This window comes from Rhyacophila brunnea, unplaced genomic scaffold (genome assembly GCF_057557595.1).
Source record: "Rhyacophila brunnea isolate RB1 unplaced genomic scaffold, BYU_Rbru_1.0 scaffold_144, whole genome shotgun sequence".
NCBI classification, from domain to species: Eukaryota; Metazoa; Arthropoda; class Insecta; order Trichoptera; family Rhyacophilidae; genus Rhyacophila; species Rhyacophila brunnea.
This window is the reverse complement of record NW_028232800.1, coordinates 532925-553578: the sequence shown is the minus strand read 5'-3', so window position 1 is coordinate 553578 and position 20654 is coordinate 532925. Positions and strand designations below refer to the sequence as shown.

The following is a 20654-nucleotide window of genomic DNA, read 5'->3' as shown; positions in this document are numbered from 1 at the left end:
ACTCTCGCTTCTTAGTCAAGTATCGGCCATCATTAAGGCAGTTTCTTGCCAGAGTTTCACGTCTTTTTGAATTGCATGTATATACCATGGGTACTCGTCCATATGCTGATGCAATCTGTAGGAACATTGATCCTACGAATGAATTGTTTGGCGATCGAATTTTGACAAGAACAGAGAATCTTTTTCAAAATATTCAGGTGTTTAAAAAATCTCTGGGGAGAATAACATCTATAAGCAAAAATGTGATAATTCTGGATGATAGAATCGATGTATGGGATTTTATTCCGAATGTTATTCCAGTACGACCATTCGTTTACTACGATGAGGGAGATATAAATGATCCGAGATTATTCTTGAAATCCAACAGTATGCATACAACTTTAAATGATACTGAAAGTAATGGTGACAGTACAGCCACTAATCCCTGCAACCTAGTAAGTAGTATAGGGTGCGATAATCAATTGAATGGAAAGATGAAAAACAACTTTTTAGACAAAAATATTTTGAAATTACAAAATGAATCTACAGCATCTCTTTTGGGACGAGAACGGGATAAATACAAGGAAATGGTCAAAAAAAGTGTTAATTTGGATATTTCGGACAATAACTTTATAAAAGATAACGTTATAGATGATAAGTATGCACAACCCCATGATAATACCAAATGCTTCATGAACATTATCGATCAACCCATCTCTCCTGCCCAGACAATCAGATGGGACTACGAAAATAATGGATATAATCGGGACAATGCAGGAAATCAGATTATTTTTGCGGATAAAATCGCAGTCCCTAGTGACTTGTCTAATTTTGGCCTGCATAAGGAAACTACTTTGGATAACACAGGGCCTACCACTGGCCAGAGCTCGATAAGAGTTCTGAAAAATTATCAAAAGGATTCCGAGCTGAAGAAAATTTATAAATTATTGAAAAGAACCCATAAGGAGTATTTTAGCAGAAAACGATTGTATAAAAATCTACGAACAACAAAGAACACAAGCGAGCGATCTAATAATTTGGCCAGTAGCATGCTAAACACTAATATTGATTTCTTGGATAAAAATAAGCCAGCAAGTAAATGTAATACACCAGATATCATCTCGCTAACCGATAAAGCAGATATGAAAAAGCTATTAAAATATTCACCACTCAGAAATATGGTGTTTATTACATGTGACATCAGATATGAAGAGTTGATCGTTTTTCTAGGTGGTAAAATTATATATGGTGTGGATTTGGAGATTGCGCATGGTGATGATATTGTTGTAATAAATGACGAAGAAATGGCAAAGAAGACCAATTCGATTCTTGTAGCAGGGGAATGGGTCTTTGAGTGTCTCTTCCAACGGAAAAGAGTTGAGTTTGAAGGATATGTCTTAGCAGACTACAGAATACTATAAAACCAGGAAGTAAATAAAAATCTCAATGGATTGAAATTTAGTTTTTTGTGCAACAGAATAGGCCAATATCCAATAAAAGACCATGAGTCGATCTATAATTTGATTCATCTAGCTATTGAATAAATATTGGAGGAGCCAACTGGATATACAATAGCAATATAACTTTTGATCTCTCGTTTTACTTAAATAAAATATTTTTCTATTAACCCCTCTTTTATGATAAATTTTATAGAAATGTCAATTCGGACTTCTAATCTGAAATCGCCTAATCCAGTAGGAAATAATCCACTTCTTGTTTTTGATATGGATTTTTGTTTGTTCAGCAGTAAAGAGCTGAAAATTGAAGAGGACGATAGATGTAAGAATCATTTTTTGCATATGACTGGCAAGGATGACAGTCACTGGACTCTGGCCAACAGCCTGCATTCCCCATGGCTTGAAATGTTTTATCGTGTTTGTGATCTTCATCCATCACAATTCAGTCAAACGGTGGATATTGTTGATATTGAAAAATATTGTCAGCCTGATGAAAAATTAATAAATTTATTGAAATCTATTCAAGGGTCTATTGATCAATCCAATAGGTTGCATCCATCCAAGCAATCGTTAGTTGAGGCTAACGAGCTGAGGGGGGAGTTGCAACCAGGCCCATTAGGAAATCAAGCATATCGAATGGTGTGTTTTACAAATGCTACGAAGCCCAGGGTAAAGCGTATATTAACACATTTAAAACTGGATACATTTTTTGAGGTTGTCTTCTGTCCCGATACTGTGGAAACAGATTTTATAGTAAAGCCCAAACCTAATGCCTTTAATTTTGTTGAGACTTATATGGGAATAGAGGATAGAGGAAAAATACACTTTATGGATGATTCTTTGAGTAATATTGATGCAGCAAGACTTCGAGGATGGAATGCCTATGAAGTAAAAGACAATATAGTCGAGGTACTAACAGATGTGCTAAAAAATATAAATAGATGCAATAGTATAAATAAATAATGGATTTAAACAGACTAAGATACTTACTTTGCATAGGATCAATAATTTAAAGCCTATTGCATGAAATTAATTGCATGATCTTTTTGTTCCATATAACAGTAATAATGACTGATCGATCGATAAAGCAATGGATTATCATTAGCTGCTTTGAAACTCTTCGGTGAAATGAAAATTTTGTTTTGTACCCCTTAATGATTCAAATTATTGAAATGTCGGAGAGGAACAAAAGTTATAGAGCTGAGCTCCCGATAAGAAATGAGGAGTTGTTTGTTTTCGATGTGGACTACTGTTTATATGACAGTCCTGAGATGAATAAATTTGAGAAGAGGAAAGTTGGGCAGATCTTTAACAAATTGAGTGGGCTCAGTGAGGAGGAATGGCAAAACATTCAGGAGAAGTATTATTCTTGGGGAGAAATATTCTATAAATTTGCCAATTGCCATCCAAGCCGCTTCGATAAAACAGTTGATCTACAATTTGATGAAATTATAAAATTTGTAAAGCCAAATCCAAGATTAAAAGCAATGCTAACCCAGCTTACAAAGAGAAAGGTTTGTTTTACAAACGGAACCAAAAACAGGATTCTTTCCATCTTGAATCATTTGGACATATTGGATTGTTTTGAATATGTGATTTGTGCAGATGTGGTCGACACAGAATTTATTTCGAAACCATACAAAAAGGCCTATCGATTTATTACTGAGGTGCTGGGAATTGAAGATCCCTCAAAAGTATATTTTTTCGACGATTCATGTGCAAATATTGAGCGTGCGAAAAGCTGGGGTTGGAATGCATATCTAGTCACTATGGGGATTGAAGAAGCCTTACTGCCACATCTGTAATCCCATATGCTTGATACAGCACAAGATAATGTAATAGCATCAATTAAAAATGAAGAAGTTAATGTTTGTAATAATGAGTTTCAGCAATTTTAAAATTAAAGCATTGAGAATATATCAAGATCAGGATGATAATGCTGTCTAAACCCAGAAACAAATAGTAGTATTCAGATCAGAGAAGCTCTAAAGATCGTTATTCAATCAGGTTGGTTGATAGAACTGATACATACATATACAAGGCATGATATCAAATTTTTTAAGGAAATCAATTTTTTGGACTTGTATACAAACTAGTTAAGCTGATTGTTTCATCCACTAAGCTGTTAATAAGGTGATCTACTAATAAATATTTGAAATTATTATTAAGCCAGAGATACAGAATATATTTATTAAGCCGAGAGATACAGAATATATTTTATTAAACCAAGAAATAAGGAATATCCCATCTTTAACATACAGATAAAATGATTAAATATTGAGCTGTTTTTACAACAAGACCCACTTGGCATTATTTTTAAAATATTAAACCCATTCAATTAGTACTGTTACATTTTTCCCTTATGGACTTTTACAGAAGACTAAAATCTCATGTATGGAGAGTTTCGGCATCTCAACGACATATTTTGAGAGATATATAGGCCAAAATAACCATTTGTTACACAAGATGTTAAGAAAGGAGGTAAATCAAATTTATTTTCTAAGATTGGAATTCTTCATAACCTTTTCACTTTTTATAGAGGCACTGGATTTGCTTTGGTTTATGTTTTTAGTGCTCTGTGCTTGAATAATACTTCTTGGAATAAGATTAAATCCTCTAACTTGTTTGGTGATTGTATAGATCTCTTCGTCTTCCTTTGCAGTCTTGTGACTTTTTTTGTAAAAAGCTCTGGAAGATTCCGTCCATTTTACACTTCTTGCCGATACTTTAGAATCAATAAAATTTCTTTCTCTTCTCCCCTTCGTCAACGATACTTTACCATCATTAGTCACCCTGTGCAGCCCAGATCCTCTTGGAATCATGAGACCACTAAAAACACATTGTCCTTGATACATGGGTACAAAATTTTGAAAATATTTTGTAAAAAGGATGATCAAGAATAGAGAAACTCAATGGACTAAGAAGAGTAAGACTTGGTTTTATTCCACATGGCAAGTGAAGGAATACCCCATGTGTATTTTTTAAACAGTTATTAATAAACTACATAAAATGTTCAACCGATTTTAATTTGTAATTAATAATTTATTTTTGAAGTTGTTTAAATGTTAAGATAGACAAAACTGGATAGTGTTCAAAACTCTTAATGGAATACTCAGATAGAATTCTACTGTAATTAACGGTAACTGTGTCAGATTTTGACTTGACAGCTATGAAATCTCTTTCAACATTATCATCCAGTTTTCCATGATCATGGAAAGTGGTTTTGGACAAGTTCTTGTTGTTCTTATCTTCAAAAAGTGTATTCTTTACAGTGGTTTCAATCAGCTTCGCAAGGTCCTTTGAGGTTTTGTTAATAGTTCCGGCAAAAATAACAGGAAGTTCTTTGTAGGGTGTTGTTTCAATGTGCTTAAGAATAGTAAACATTTGGACGTCAATTGTTTCTTCATCGTCCGAAAACAAGTCAATGTTTACTACACTAAAGAGACTATTGGTTTTTTTATGACGGAAAATGCCCCATGTTGCATATGTTGCCAATGGCTTTTGATCGGGGGTGAAGCTAGCTTCCTGAATGAAGTCCAGCACAGTAGTATCGAAGATAAAGGGCTTACGTTCCTGCTTTTTGGACTTAATGTCGACGTTTATAAATTTTGAATTCACAATTCTATAATGTGACTTCAGCGAAGCCTCAATGTTGTTTAGCATATCCATGGTAACCGCTTGCAGAGCCAAAATTGCAGGATGCTCGGTGTCCAGTAGCTTCAGAATTTCTTTCTCTTGATCCTTCTCTATCAAATCACCATCGGCATGACCGTTCAGAGTCATGATTGAAATATCTCCAAATCTCTTAACATTAACCTGAGTATCATGATCCTCCAAATATCCGTGAACTTTTGCAAGTTGTTCATGGATATCCTTAGCGATGACATCGTACTGGCTTGCTGTATATCCTCCATCGGCATAAATACCTCTCAGTCCCAAAAAAGTTAAAATAAGAGAGATCATAGATTCAAAGAGCCTTATGTTTTTATCTATAAAAGTGTTTTGATTTGAAACGAGGAATTGACAAATTATTGTGTTATATACAAATATGAAACACGAAATAATCAAATGAAATATCCAAGGCTTTGATCAATTAATGGTTGAAAATCAAAGATCGAGAGCTTCTAGTCAAGATGGCCGAGCGGTCTAAGGCGCCGTGTTCAGGTCGCGGTCTCTCAGGAGGCGCGGGTTCGAATCCCGTTCTTGATATTTTAGAGCTTCCATTTGTGAAAATCGTAGTTTTTTTGGCGATGCCGGTAGTTTTGTTAATTGAGGGAGCTGTAAAATTTCTTCCACAGATCGAGCTGTATTTCCAAAACAAGTACTCTATCATTACATGCATTGGCATGTTCAAGTCGGTTCGTTCTCAGATGGCCAACCAGAAGTTCAACCATCTATACTTGATTCCAAATTTAGAAAAGCCAGAAAGATATGAAATATTCATTTTGACGAAAACTAACGAGCAGCAATTCATAACAATCACTGACGAGTTTAAAACGGCAAGTGACAAAAACGTCTTGACTTTAAAGGAGTTTGATGGGAAAAAAATAGAGAACGAGTTGGAGAGATCATGGCTGAGGCAAACAAGTGCCCACAAAAGAAGTAAGGGAGTAAGCTATAAAGATCTGAATGAGTTAAAAAGTCAAATTATTGAGGCCAATCAAATTTTTCTAAAACGATCAGATTCGGAAGAAACAAAGTTTATTTTAGAAAAGTGTGAGAACACAATATTGCGAGCAGTTAGTGGCGGAGTTGATGTGAGAATGGAGGAATTATTGGATGGATACAAGGAACTGGTTGACAAAGGTCTGAAAAAGATAAATAAATGATAACTTTTGGATATGCCAACCTAAACTTGTTAATTAATTACGATAATTATACGTATGGTGTCTTTCGGACTAATCATTTTGCACATTTATATCCTCTTTACACAGCCTTTCGTAAAATTGTACAACATAGGATTCTATGGTGCTGGTAAAATTGAATGACCTGAATCCCAGATGCCCACCTCTTAGAGTAAGCAATCCTGTGTATGGATTTCGCAGAATCTTGTCTTTTGGAATGACATTCACGGGAACAATTGGATCATCGATTGCATTTATAAACAGAAACGGTGTTTTGATCATTTCAATAAAATTCTTACAGCTGTTTCTTTCGTAATACTCATCTGCTGAGGAATACCCCAGCATTCTTGCCACATAACAGTCAATCTCATAAATATTCTTACCTTTCAGGTTGATTTTGCTCGCTCGACGTAGGTACATCCAATAGACACGCTTCATCATTCTACTGACCAGTTTTTTAAGGAGAGTCGATCCCTGAAAATACCGGTGCAAATAATTAAAGTCAAATGGGCAGCATATGCCAACAGCCCCAACCATCCTACTATTCTGGTACTCTCCACACATTTTGGCTGTCCAATTTGCACCCAGAGAGAACCCAACAACCAATAATCTACCACTATATTTTTCAAGAATAAACTCCACAGTTTTGGTAATATCGGATGAAAGACCAATATGGCTAAATGTAGAGGAGGTATTTTCCAGATGAATTCCTCTAGCATTATAGCAGAAAACCCGACAGTTTTGATTTAAAAATGCATTTGTCATTCCCTTAACATATGTGCTCTTATATGAGCCATTAAGCCCGTGAACGATCAAAATATTGTCAAAACAATCCATTAAGCTAGGCAGCTTGCTGATACCTTCAAACTCCTTTGATTTTAGGTCCAATTTGAGGATATTCGATTTTAATTGATTAGAGAAGTTGGGTAGTAAAATTAATGAGGCGGGAGAAATTCTATCACAAATTCTGCAAATATTTTTCAAGATAAATTGGAAGAGCTGGGCTTCTCTAACCCGTGCAATGAATCTGTGGTTTTTAATATCTTTGATTGGAGTGAATACCCGCAGCAATATTTTGGCCGAACTATCAACCTCAACCAAGAAGCTATCCTCAAAGGAGTTTTTATTTACATTTATGCGAAAGAATGGCTGCAGGGCTGTTTGCAAGACTCCATAATTGACCAGAATAATTGGAAAAACATAGTTGGTCTTCAAGGAGTTGATTGTGGAATTCATTGAATAGATTGATGGTTTGTGAATAGAGCCGAAGATATAGTGAGAAATGTAAGCTGTGAGAATCAGAGTTGATAGCGGCATCTCCAATAACTGAATAACTTCAAAACACGAGATAATCGTTGGCAATCCATTTCTTATGAAAAACTTTGAAGAAGAGACAAAATTATATGGATCAGATTCAAGAAAATTAATCATATGGGGTTAAAAAACAAATACGTAAAAATAACAACGAGATGTTTGTTATTCTATGGAGTATCAGAGGCTAAGGAACAGCAAAGAAAATAGCTGTTTAGAGATAACAATCATGGCTTCAACTTAGCATCTCATACCCAGTAGCTATGCTTCCAATTATAAATAACACATCCAATTGGATACTAATACTTTGTGTGCAATTGTTAAATGATAATTTACTCAATATCTGCAGATTTTTCTAATCTTAGGCATAGCCCATATGTGTCTATTTTCAGGTCTAAACATCATCATACAACCTGGATATCTCTTCAATCACGAATTATTGGGAGGATGTTCCAATAATCCTGACATGTTCGAAACTATAAAATATAACAATAAAAATAATCTGGAAACATCAATATTACTTTTTTGGAAATAAAAAAACTGATTTGTTTGTTGAGAAAAATATTCTATTTTAACCAAACTACTGCCTTATATACTGTGTATGTGGACTTTTTTTAAATTTCTTAATCAATATTCTCTTTATGATTTTTTATTTTTATATTCACATTTTTTAGAGGGATAAAGATGTTGTTACAGTTAGCAAAATTATTATTTGGAGTTGTAGTTATGTGTGATGATATGGTTGATGTGGTAGAATTATCAGAAACCGTTCAAATAAAAGTGTTTGGAAATGAAAGCTCCGAAGAATTTCATAGTCAATCAGAATCAAGCAGCTTGAATGTTAAGGAGGAGATCAATGATGAGAAAACTGAGAAAACTGAATCTGAAATCCCATCTGGCCCTATTTTGGAAGAAGATGATGTGCAGTATCGTTTTAATTTTAGTTTTTACTTTAATTATAATGCACTTGAATTCTTCCAGATCGCATGCCTTTTAATTTGGGGTATAGGAGGAATATTCATCCCATTTGCCATCTTGTATTATGCTATGACTAACTCTATGTGTAAGAGGGTTTTCTTGTCTGTTTTATTCACAATTATGTTTGTCAATATGTTTGCAGTAAGTATTTTGTCTTTTTATTCAATCGCCAATCTTGGTAAGATGCTGCTACTTGTTGACTTCATCTACTATTTGAGTAATATCATTGTATTTATTGTAGGGTTCATAGGGATCGGGATTGTTTACTATACCCAAGAATCTGAAGATGTCGCTTTGGAGGAATATCAGATTAGTGAGAAAATTAAGCAATAAATTATATATTAATTATTTTTAGAAAGTTTATACTTAGTTTTAATGAAACTTACAAAACCATTCATTGAGATTTGGGAAAAGAGAAACAACATACATTCTAAAATAATATTTTTTAGTTCAATATATATTAAGACTGACGATGGTATTAAATATTATGTAGAATAGCTCCTTAAGTTGGCATGTAAAATTCCATAATTATTACAGTTTGCTTTCATCTGTTCGCATAATATGATTGATATCGATTCAGACAAAAACTACAAGCCTATTTCATCCTTATCCATATTAAAAGTAGGTCCAGGAATGCCAATTACATCCAATGAAAGTATATCAGCATTTAAAGATGGTTGGGTTCTGCCAAAATCACCAGTCACCCACTCTTTTATATACGCTCCTGCAGATGCCTTCACATGGATTTGATAGTAAAATCCTCTATCACACTCACTTTTCGAATCATGAAAGTACTCCAAAGTATCTATAATTTCGACTCTTTTTTTTCTAAAAATATTTGCTCTTCTGTGGACAACACGGATAGGTGTTTTTTGATTTAATTCGTATATTTTTTCGAATTCTATAGGCTCCTTGGAAAAGACCACCAGGTTGTATTCTTTATCGAAAGAGCTAGTGTTTATGAATTTTTTGATGCTCTTTCCAACAAATGAAATGTTTTTGATAAATACATCTGGAGTGGTTGTCTCAATAACCGAACCAAGAAGTAGCTCTTTAGAATCAGCTTTTATGTCTTGTTCTTGGCCTACCATACATCTATCATACATAAACCCCTTGATTGCAGATGTTCCCACAGCCAAGTTTCTTGTTGGGTTGGTCACTTCTAATACAAAAGGCCTTCCAAAGCATCTAACATCAAAATCCTCTCTACCAGTTGCAAAAAACTTTACTTGATTTGATGAGTAGAATCTTTGGAACTCCTTAGTGAAATCGGAAACAGACAAATCAGTATAAAGCTTTCCACGGATTGTCAAAGGGGTTTGTGTCATATTCCTGGATAGTTTGATGTATTCGCCATAGATAAATATTGGAGAATTTGAAATTTGAACTGTTATACTAGGCTGGACCTTATATTCAGCTCTATCATCTAAGGACTTGTTACTAAGACAATAGGAATTATCGATATCCTTAATCGAATTCCTGTTGTCAGTTAAACCAATCTCGAATTTCAAAGTATTATCCCCAAACTCGGCAAAATTCATTCTAGCTGCTCTTGATCTCCTTTTGCATGCCCTCAGAAAGTCTATTTCTACCAGCGTATGAGGGCTTTCCAAATCTCCCTGTTTTAAATATTTTTTCAGACTAGATTTCTGATGCAAATCATCTGAAATTATTTGATAGATTATATTCGATCTTGCTTCAATATCTGTGGTTTTCAACAGATTGCCTATACTATCAGCTATCTGTGCAGAAATATGCTCATAGATATCTCTACTTCCATTAGAATTCATTGGGATAGAATTGTTAAAATTTTATTATAGAAGTTTAACCACGCCTCAATGGAAAACTCTTTGGTTGTAAATATTAAATTGGATTGCTTACACAGATATGCTGATCCTAACAAACCCTAAAGAACATAATTGAGACATCTGCAAATGAGGATTGTTTGTTCATAGTTATTTAAAATATATGTTAATATTTGAAACATCTTATATTTCTCAGCAAAGCTATATATCCAAGGCACTTACAGATAGAAATTAATTAAAAAAGACTCTAAATAACAGCAGATAATAAACTAATTTATTGATACTTGACATGTCGTAGATACTTTGGTTGAACTAAGTACATTAATGTCTTCCAATGCCAATTGGATCTTTTCTTCTAGATCATTTTTAACTTGATAGGCATTCCATCTCCTTAGAATAGCATTCTCAACATTGATCTTTCGATCATCGAAGAAATAAAGCTTTTCCGGATTGGCATTTAGTGACTTTTCTGCAAACTGGTATGAAAACATATGTGGCTTAATACAAGTCAAGGGTGCATCAACATCAGCATGGAAGACATGCGAGAAATACTTCTCCAGCTCCAGATGTTTGAGTATTGTGCTTGCTCTGTCGAAATCTCCATTTGTAAAACACACCTTTTTGTAGGGAATGGTGGCAAGTAAATTGTTCAAGTTTTGATTAACTGAGAGAAATGTAGACACCAAAGATTTAATATCCATTTCCTTGGCAAATTCTGCAGGAGACATTCCGAGATATTCAAGGAATATCTCTCGACGATTTTTTGTTTTCACTCCCTCATTCCAATCATCTTCGTTTCTACCACTTCGCGATAAAAATAGTGATTTGTAATATTCCTCTTCGTAGTGATGCATGGCATCACTAGCAAACAGACAATAGTCGATATCAAACAGGAAAATGGGCTCATCCTTTGGTTCCGAATGAATCTCCACTGGGTCTCCACTCAATTTTATATAAGATGTTTTCATGGGGTAGCAAATTAACAACAAACTATGAATTAATCTTAGTTGTAAAGAAGTTTTTTCGATTCCATCTTAATACGGCTGCAAAGAAAACCCCCATCCAATTTGATGAATAGCTTAATATGGCTGTTCCAACTTATCGCTTCTGCCTTCCCCTTCCCATTTTTGTGTTCCTCTTTTTCCCCCCATATGACTCCTGAGGGAATTGACTTATTAATGGATAATCTATTTAACTGGGGATACGATATCCAGATTGAATTTGAGTGTGAAAAACCCATGAAAACCAACTACTATTTTTATCCAAATATACTATCATCTCATATGGCGAACTTTGGGTCAAGCATCGAATTTAATGAAAATAAACTTGAGGCTGAAAAATCATTTCTGGACAGTGATAGATTCAGTAAGAACTCATACGAATTTAACAGCCAAAGTACAACCTATGACACCTCATCCAGTTTTGAGAGGCAGTCTAGCGATAAGATCCTTGTTTGTGGGAATAACCGTGTTGGGGATCATAACAAATCTACCATCAACAATGACCCCAACTTGGTTTATGGATATCACTCACTCTACGACTACCCCCTTCTAAATGATACAGAGCTGTTCGTTAGCTGCAATCGTAGTATTTCCCTGAAAAGCTTCACCTGCCCAGCCAAAAATTGCAGTAAAACATTTACCAGTTCTTATGGACTGAGGTATCATATGGATCACGGGCATACCGAAGCAAAAACTCTCGAAAGACGACCTTATGTTTGCCAAGTCCCGGGTTGCAACAAGTCTTATAAGAATAACAATGGATTGAAATATCATATTGGACATGCTCATGTCGGTTTAGAGTTTGATGAGACAACGTTTAAATTGAAATAGTAAATTTAAGAAATTATGGAATGGTTATTTTAATATCTACTGTAGGATTTATATCTTTTTAAGCAATCATCGCCTTCGGTATTTCGTATATTTTCCTATTAAGCCTCTTATTCAACAATCGATTAGCTTGGGAGGTATAGCACCCAAGAGTGGTAGATAGTGTGCTAGGTCTCTGCAAAATCCCCCGCCAAACTCCTTAAATCCAATGCCCACCCTTTACCACTATCCTTATCAGATATCTATCTTTTCCAATAGAACTCCTATATGGCAAAAGACCAGATCGCTGAAGGAAATGCAGGGAAAGAATTCGATCTAATAGATGACAAACTTCTAGTAAAGGGTATGATTGGCTACAAACCTAATAATACATGCATTGGCCTTGAAATTAAACAATTTGGAGCTAATCAAATAATTGATGAGGAATCAAAGGCATTTATATTTGATAATGATAGTTCTCCTCTATCGAGTATCGAAGTATTGAAGACCATGGGAACCGGGAGTATCTTGGAGAACTCTAATGAATTTAAATGGATGAATTCGGTTCCTTTTAGTGAAAAATCACCTTCTGGAAGTGATAAATTTGCTTTTCAAAAAAAAGATATTGATCAATCTCAAAAGTCTAAAATATTGTTGGATACTTTCTCCAAAAGAAAAACTCTTTTGGAATTAATCGATTCTGATTATCCAACTACACTATCAACCATATTTTATTTTGAAGATTTAATGAGCAAGAAGCAATTCAGAAAATCTTCTTTAGAGAAAGATTCTATCGGCCATCTAAACTTAGATATATCACAGACCTTCTCAACTGAGCATGAAAATCCAAAACCAATATCTCACGACCATAAATCAGGCTTCAATAAAGCATTGAGGAGAGAATCCAATACATCTTTGAATAGTGATGATGGTTCAAATACCAATCAACAACTACTTAATAGTACTTTAGAAAACTCCCAAGAAGAAGGTTGCTCATTTGCATATTCTACCACCAAGTATCAATATATCCACCAGTTGTCCTCACGAACATCCGCACCAAACTTACATATTGACAAGATCATCCAGTTTTATCAAAGTAACATCGCAGTTCAACAAAATACCATGTGTAGTGCAAGCGACTTTAGTAAGTTGCCAACACTGTCTATTCATTCTCGAAACATCTGTGTTATAACCTGTAAGGAACAAAATGGTTCTAGATTTATTCAAGACCAGATGGAGTTTTGGACAGATGACGAAGTATTGTCATTTTATTACTCAATAAGTAACTTCTTCAGAGAGCTGAGCACAAATTTATTTGGCAATTATGTCCTGCAGAAAATGTTAGAACGTCTACCTGGTACTCAAATTGCAGAAGTCAACAAAAGACTTTCTCCACAGTTTTTTGAGATTTCCACAAATATGTTCGGATGTAGGGTGATACAGAAGCTTATTGAGAAATTGTATGAGACAAATAGTCAATATGCTGAGAACAATAAGCCCAAAGACGAATATATTTGTGGGAGCGACAGTGCACATGATATTGATAGTTGCGACTCCACAATGAATTATTTCCATGACTTGGTAGTCTTCCATGTTAAAGATTTGATAGAAAATTCATCTGGGAACCACGTATTAAGGAAGCTGATAGAGTTTAATTATCAGCGGCAATTGATTGCCGAGTACATACTAAACAATTCATTGGAGGTATCTACTGATAAGTGTGGATGTAGGATCATCCAATATATTTTGGGATATCTAAATAGCTCTCAAATATCAAGTTTATTAGGAGATATATTTATAAATATTGATTTACTAATAAATGATCAATTTGGAAATTATTTCATACAGGAATTAATAAAGAAGATGTGGACAAAAAATGATGTTGGTGTTGATGTAACTCAGCCATGTAGCGATAACTCGACTCTAAAATCATCGGACAGCTTCGACTCCTTAGATTTAAATCATCTATCACCAACAGAATTTTATTCAGACGATATTCTTAGCTATCTTATAGAGAAGGTGAATGTGTTGTCATTTGGAAAATACTCTTCAAATGTCATAGAGACCACCATAAAAGCTTGCAGCTCTGGTATTTTTGAAAGATTATTCACCGAAATAATCAAATCTGATCTGAACGGTGGCTCATCGGTTGTATCTATGGTTTCTCACAAGTATGCCAATTATGTTGTTCAAAACCTATATGATAGATCTGATAATCATAGAAAGTGTTTGATAAAAAATAAGATGAAAAGCAAGGTGTTAGAGGATTCGAAATATACAAAATTTCTAATGTACAAAATGAAAAGATGACGAATTTAACTGAGAAGTCCATTTGTAAATAAATAAGAACTATTAGTTACTCTATGATCAGCAGTATTACATTGCAATTTATTAAAATTTGTGTCTTTGTCGCCCCTTTTGGATGGCCAGTTCTACTATTTTATATATTCCCAATATTATTGGATATTTGAGGTTGGTCTTGCTATTATTTTCAATTTTTACTAGTAATACTCCATTCATCTGTCTGTACTCTATTTCTATTGGACTGGATTTCTTTGATGGCAAAGCTGCCCGATACTTCCACCAAACTTCCAAATTGGGAGCAACCCTAGACATGGTAACAGACAGAGTATCTACAACTATTATACTGCTCAAAATAATACAGAATAACTATAGAACTAGTAGTATTGAGACGGTTAATAGTAAGCATCCCAGCAACACTATGATAAAGAGTGGTCGTTGTGGAAAGAAAACACTGCAGGGTGATCAAAAGATATCAGTTTGTGACAATAGGGTGGTTTATAATGAAAGCTCAACCAAATCTACCTTATACAAGCCTGCTGGTGTAGGGATTTGTGTGGCAAAACCATATTATCATTTAAATACTGGACTCACAATTTATATATTTCTAGATTTACTCTGCAATATTATTTATTTCATTAGTATGATTTATAAAGATACCCATCACAAATCACATCAGAATTTTATCATGAGTTTCTATTATAATCCAGTCGTCTTGTACATATTCTGTTCTGGGTCAGAGCTATATTTTCTGCTAAGATACTATCTAACTCAAAAGAAATATTCTTCTGACGAGGGCAATAAGACCAAAAATGGCTCTATGCTGAAAAAAATATCCATTGTTATGCTAGAATATTTGATAATGATTTTAGAAGCTATTGTAATTTCCAAAGCAATTATCCATCTGGTTCATGGATATTTTGGAATAATAAATCTTAGTGAGGAATAAAATAAAAATCTAATAAAAATATTGTTAAATTATTTCCAATCTATGTTGTGAGCAAAATTATAGCAAATGAATTGGCCTTTATGGATTTGGCGCTGATATGAGCCTGTTTTATATAATTGGTTAAAGTTCATTCATAAAAGATTTTCTGAATTAAATAATACTAAGCGTATAGCTCCAACTCTTCTTACTCCATACAAACCATTGGTATCTAGTACTTAATTTGTGTTGTGTTGTTTTGAAACTTGATATTTTTTATACAAAACTTAAGATCTTTTCAAAAAAAGGTTTTAATTAATAGGCTAGGAATTTGAAGTACTAAACAGCCTGTTATATGCCATTGAAAGATGGTTTGTAAAAACATTAGCTACACACAACCTGTTATATGCTATTGAAAGATGGTTTGTAAAAACATTAACTACACACAACCTGCTATATGCCATTGAAAGATGGTTTGTAAAAGATATTACCTTTCAAAATAATTTCATGATTGCTCAGTTATTTTATTTCTTTTGAACAATTGTCACTTGTCCCTTATCTGCTTCCTTTTTTGCATACTTTTCAAGCATTTCTCTAACTTTCTCTTCATATTCCTCTTTGTGATCCCTAAACATGTTGGATGCATCAATATTTGCTGGACTTTTGATATTTGGATCTGCAAGAAGTGATATTATGGAAATACACACGGTTCTTACTGTTTGCACTGCAGTCCACGAATAATTGGCTGCGTATGAATCGTATGGATTGTCATTCGCAGTATGCAAGATGGAGATACACACCTTACCATTAGAATAAACATTCGGATGGAACATCTTGGTTACAAATGTAAAGGTAGGTGGCAGATTTGGATATCTACTTGGAAATGTCATCTTAGCATGAAGAACATGTCCTTCATAAACACTTCCCTGGGCCCCAGTTACATACACATCCCACTTACTCCAATCCTCTACCCCTCTAGAATCCTTATGAACCACTGCATCCATCTTAAAGTCTTTTTCCTCCTTAACTTGTTGCAATTCCTTTAAAAGTCTCTTCCTGGCGATTGGAGATAGAAAACACTGTTCATTTTCAGACATAAATGGGTTAGGAAATCGTTAAATATTTAATAGTAAATAAATAAAGCAAGCCATAGTAGATTATATAATACTCACACTGTTAGCTTTCTCATACACCAGCTCTGGGTATATTACCAATGTGCTACATGTTGTTGATCAAATACATCGATAGCAACCCTATTCCGATTTGACATGGAACATTCCTCGATACTTTACAGCTATAAAGAATAGCCAAATATTCCCACGGGATATCCAGAATAATGAGAGATATTATTAGCAACTCTATCAGGGGACAATGAAGATCCAGCAAAATATTAAGAACACTGCATATTATCAGCAACAACTTGTTCCTGGACAGAAAGTAGAATAGAATTCGCAGGGAGAAGTCTTTCTTAGATAATTCCAGGGAAAAGAATCTTCCTGATGGACCATATGAAAAATACTCCATTACAAATTGCTTATATTCTGAGCATCTTAAAATATCATCATCTATCAAATATTTCATAGATTCCAGCACTGAAATGTCTATAGGAGTATTCATGTCACCACTTGTCTGTTCCGAGTTTCCATTCGTGTCTTTCCGATTGTTAGGTCCCTTTCCATTCACTTCATGCGATGGAGGATTCGTTGTAAACGAAAGCATCAATACAATCAAGCAAACCAAATCAGTCAACAGATTTGGAATGAAGCATACCGACACAAACAATCCTGCCATGTGAATAAGAGTAGTTGTCTTGTGTGTATTTACGGTGAGAAGAACTCTAGTGGAAAATGCCTGGGAAAGAATAAAACCAGCGTTGCCCAATAGTAAATGATCAATCAAAATATTATTCTGATTGATCATTCTATTTCCTTGTTGGACGATATATGCTCTTTGCCTAGAAACCACTCCTAATACTATATATGTGATCATTAAAGTAGAAGAAATATACAGTTTACTCACTGAATCTTCCAGGATGTATGGAATTATTGAACAAATTAATGCTGTAAATCCACATGAAAGAGACAGGTGTATATTCGCAGAGTATAAAGACAAACAAAATATAGGAATTGAAAACTGAATAATTTGCAGAGCTACTTTTGGAGGAAGTCTAGTCATTTAAGGGTAACTTTAAAATCAACAATGCAACCATGCATAAAATGACTGTATATATTTATTTTCTCATGTATCATTCAGTTCAATCCGAGTACAATATGTCTTCTATTCGCTTCCTTACTCCACTTGTAGAGGTGGTATTCTTAACTACCTTTTCTATGAGTAGCAACTTTTCATAATAGAAATTTCTTTCCACTTCAAATATTTTGCTTATCTTCTTTATGTGCACAATATCCTTTTCAATCAACTCTTTTGCCCTAATAAGCTCATCCATAGTATCCTGGCAGCCACAGTGAGCCTCAGTTTTGTAAGATTGTGAACATATTTCATCGGATAATAAAGAATTATTTCGTATTTCCGGTGGACTGCTAGTAGACTTGAGACTGTCCCCCATGCTAACACTGTGTTCATTACTCTCATTGTCTATTCCTGTGCCAACCATTGTGCTGGTCTCATCACAAGAGTTGCATGCTTGGTATGGCTCTATACAATTATCTAGTACCATAGATACTTCTTCATCAATGGATAGTCTCTCTAATGTATTCTCAATATCAGAGTAGACTTGTGTAGAAATGGAAGGATATCTGGAATTATTTTCACTACACATATCTTTTTCCTCAATAAATCCATTGACATTAGCTTGTATCGATGAGTTTTCCTTGGTTTTAAACCTGCCATTAACAGAACAATCTTCTGCTTCTTTGGTTTCATTAGTGAAAAAATCTTCAATCTCTTGCTCCAAAGAATAATTCTTCTGTGCTACATTCTCCATTGCTGGTTTGTCCAGTACTACAGCATCTGATGTGTCTTGTTTAATTGTTTCTGTAAAATACTTATAAAACCATTGAATTACCTCCAAATTATCCTGCATTTTTAATTTGCACATTTTGTCGGCGGGAATATGGACCACCATGTTTGCTCTCTTAAAGTATTCCTTGACCAAATTTATATTGTAGATATACTCCATCTCTGATCTGGGATTGTCTTTAACATTTCCAACATCCACAAATTCAGAATGCAATATACTCATCAACTTGCAAAGAATAACTCCCTTTCCAATATCTTCGATCCTAGATATAGGAATCTTCATAGAATTAAGCCAATTGAGGATAACTATTCTAGAAACCATATTGGAGAAGGGTGAATAATCCAATTGGTTTGAAAACATAGACTACAATGAATAGTAGTTAAAGGGAAGAAAGCTAAGTCTTCAACCAACTGCAAAACCCCAATACATGTGATGATATACCTCCCAGATGTTTAAATTCTACCATACATAAAACTTCCTGTTTATATAAGTATTATTGTTAGTTCCATACATTGACACACAACCCATTATATGTATCTTCTGTTATCCATATCCATCTGCACAGACTCATTTTAAAGCAGATACACTCATCCGTTAACTTTTTTCCCTCTTTCTTTTCAAACATTTTTTTTTAGAATCACCCTTCTGTATGAGTTCCATTTCTAAATTTCTTGAGACTTGTAGCCTTCAAAATAGAATTCACTTTATGGTTTTTGAGAAGTTACTTGAGTCAGTAGAGGATTTTAAAGAGGAGGCAGTGCGATTTATAGAAAAAGGAGTAAATCGAGACAATTTATCTGAAATGCTAAATAGGATTGCCCTAAGGAAGGGGAATAATGATGTAGGAATCAGCGATAGTATTAAGGATTCTAGACCAATTAATAGTGATATGGTTGTGACTCCCACCAATAATAATTTTGCAAACATAAATAAACATGTGGATATTGAAAAAGCTCCTTCGACTATTACTAATCCTTCCACTAATTTTTGTTTTGGGAGATTAACTAGTAATAACACCTTTTCAAAAAAAACTTTGAATGTATCTGACTTACCTCGTTTCGATGGAGATTGGACTAATGGCCTGTCTCCCCACGGTTCTAATAAGAGCCCATCTCATTATAACTCTGGATTAGTTATGTCCCTTGATGATCTTAAAGACTCTGATTTTGATAATTTATTAACTAATTTTGGTAAAGATGCCATTGAATTTAAGACTAGCGAAAATACTGGTACTCAAGTAAATTCGTCCTTTGTAAACGAGGGAAGTCTTGGTTTAGGACGGAGAAATTTAATAAAAGATTCATTGGTTGATTTTGAACTGTTTTGTGATGAGTCACACAAAAAATTCTGTAAAACCCAAAAGGAGCTAGGAGAAATGATAGTTCATGAGGATGCTGTGGAAGATATAACACAGAAGAATGGACTTAGGAATATAGATCATCAGAGTAATTGTTGTACCATTACTACTCATGGAGGCATTGTAAACTTGGATTCAACTATTAATGTGCCAGGCAACGGAACCATTCTTGATTTGAAAAACCAACAGTATAAAGGAGATCTTTTCAAAAGAATAGAAAAAATGAATTCTGACGGAGATAACAGCATAGGGCTTGCTGAATCTACCAATCTTACCATCTCAGACAATTTTAAATCACATGGTGGCAACGTATTTTATTTTGAAAATATTGAAAATCAAACTGATAGCTTGGATCATATTTTTCAGATCCCAGGGCTGGATGGAATAACTGATGATTATTTGGTTGAAAATAAATTCGATATGATTGAAAGCAATGTTATGCCCCATAATAATACCAATTTTGACCAACATAAAATGAATTCTGGCGAATTAAATGGTTTTAACAAAATCGAGGGGAGTATATCTATCGATGATAATAGAGACAACAGTATGTTGAATGAATATACTATGATATCTGGCAATGGTAATCTAGGCAAGACAGTAAACCCCAATACTACCATACCCATTGATGAGGTTCTATCTACAGTTTTTTACGATAATATATATGTTCCGAAAACCACGGGTTTAAACCCTACAGCTGCGATTCCCGACTACTTATATCCCCCTACCCAGTGCCTTAGTTGTGGATTAAGATACATAGATACGGATATCTACACTATTCATTTGGATGACCATAGGAGACGTGATGGCGCAAGAATAGGGAATAATCACGGTGGATTGATAGGTTCCAGCAATCAAACCTCCAACAGTTTGAGCAGTGGGAATATAGTTCTAAGAAGAGAATTCTTC

General features: G+C 34.4%; 1 protein-coding gene and 1 non-coding gene across 2 annotated transcripts; one reads left to right on the top strand and one right to left on the bottom strand.

Moving 5' to 3' along the window:
- Nucleotides 1-5563: 5563 nt before the first annotated feature.
- TRNAL-CAG (transfer RNA leucine (anticodon CAG)) lies at nt 5564-5645 on the top strand. The gene has a single exon. It is a non-coding gene; the product is annotated as a tRNA-Leu (tRNA).
- Nucleotides 5646-9156: 3511 nt separating this feature from the next.
- On the bottom strand, nt 9157-19505 carry LOC147075487 (uncharacterized). The gene is made up of 4 exons (XM_085942449.1): nt 19441-19505; nt 18434-18650; nt 9580-9828; nt 9157-9303 (listed from the first exon to the last, which is right to left on the bottom strand). The coding sequence occupies exons 1-4, from the start codon at nt 19503-19505 to the stop codon at nt 9157-9159; spliced, it is 678 nt and encodes a 225-aa protein (XP_085798575.1).
- Between the last annotated feature and the right edge of the window lie 1149 nt (nt 19506-20654).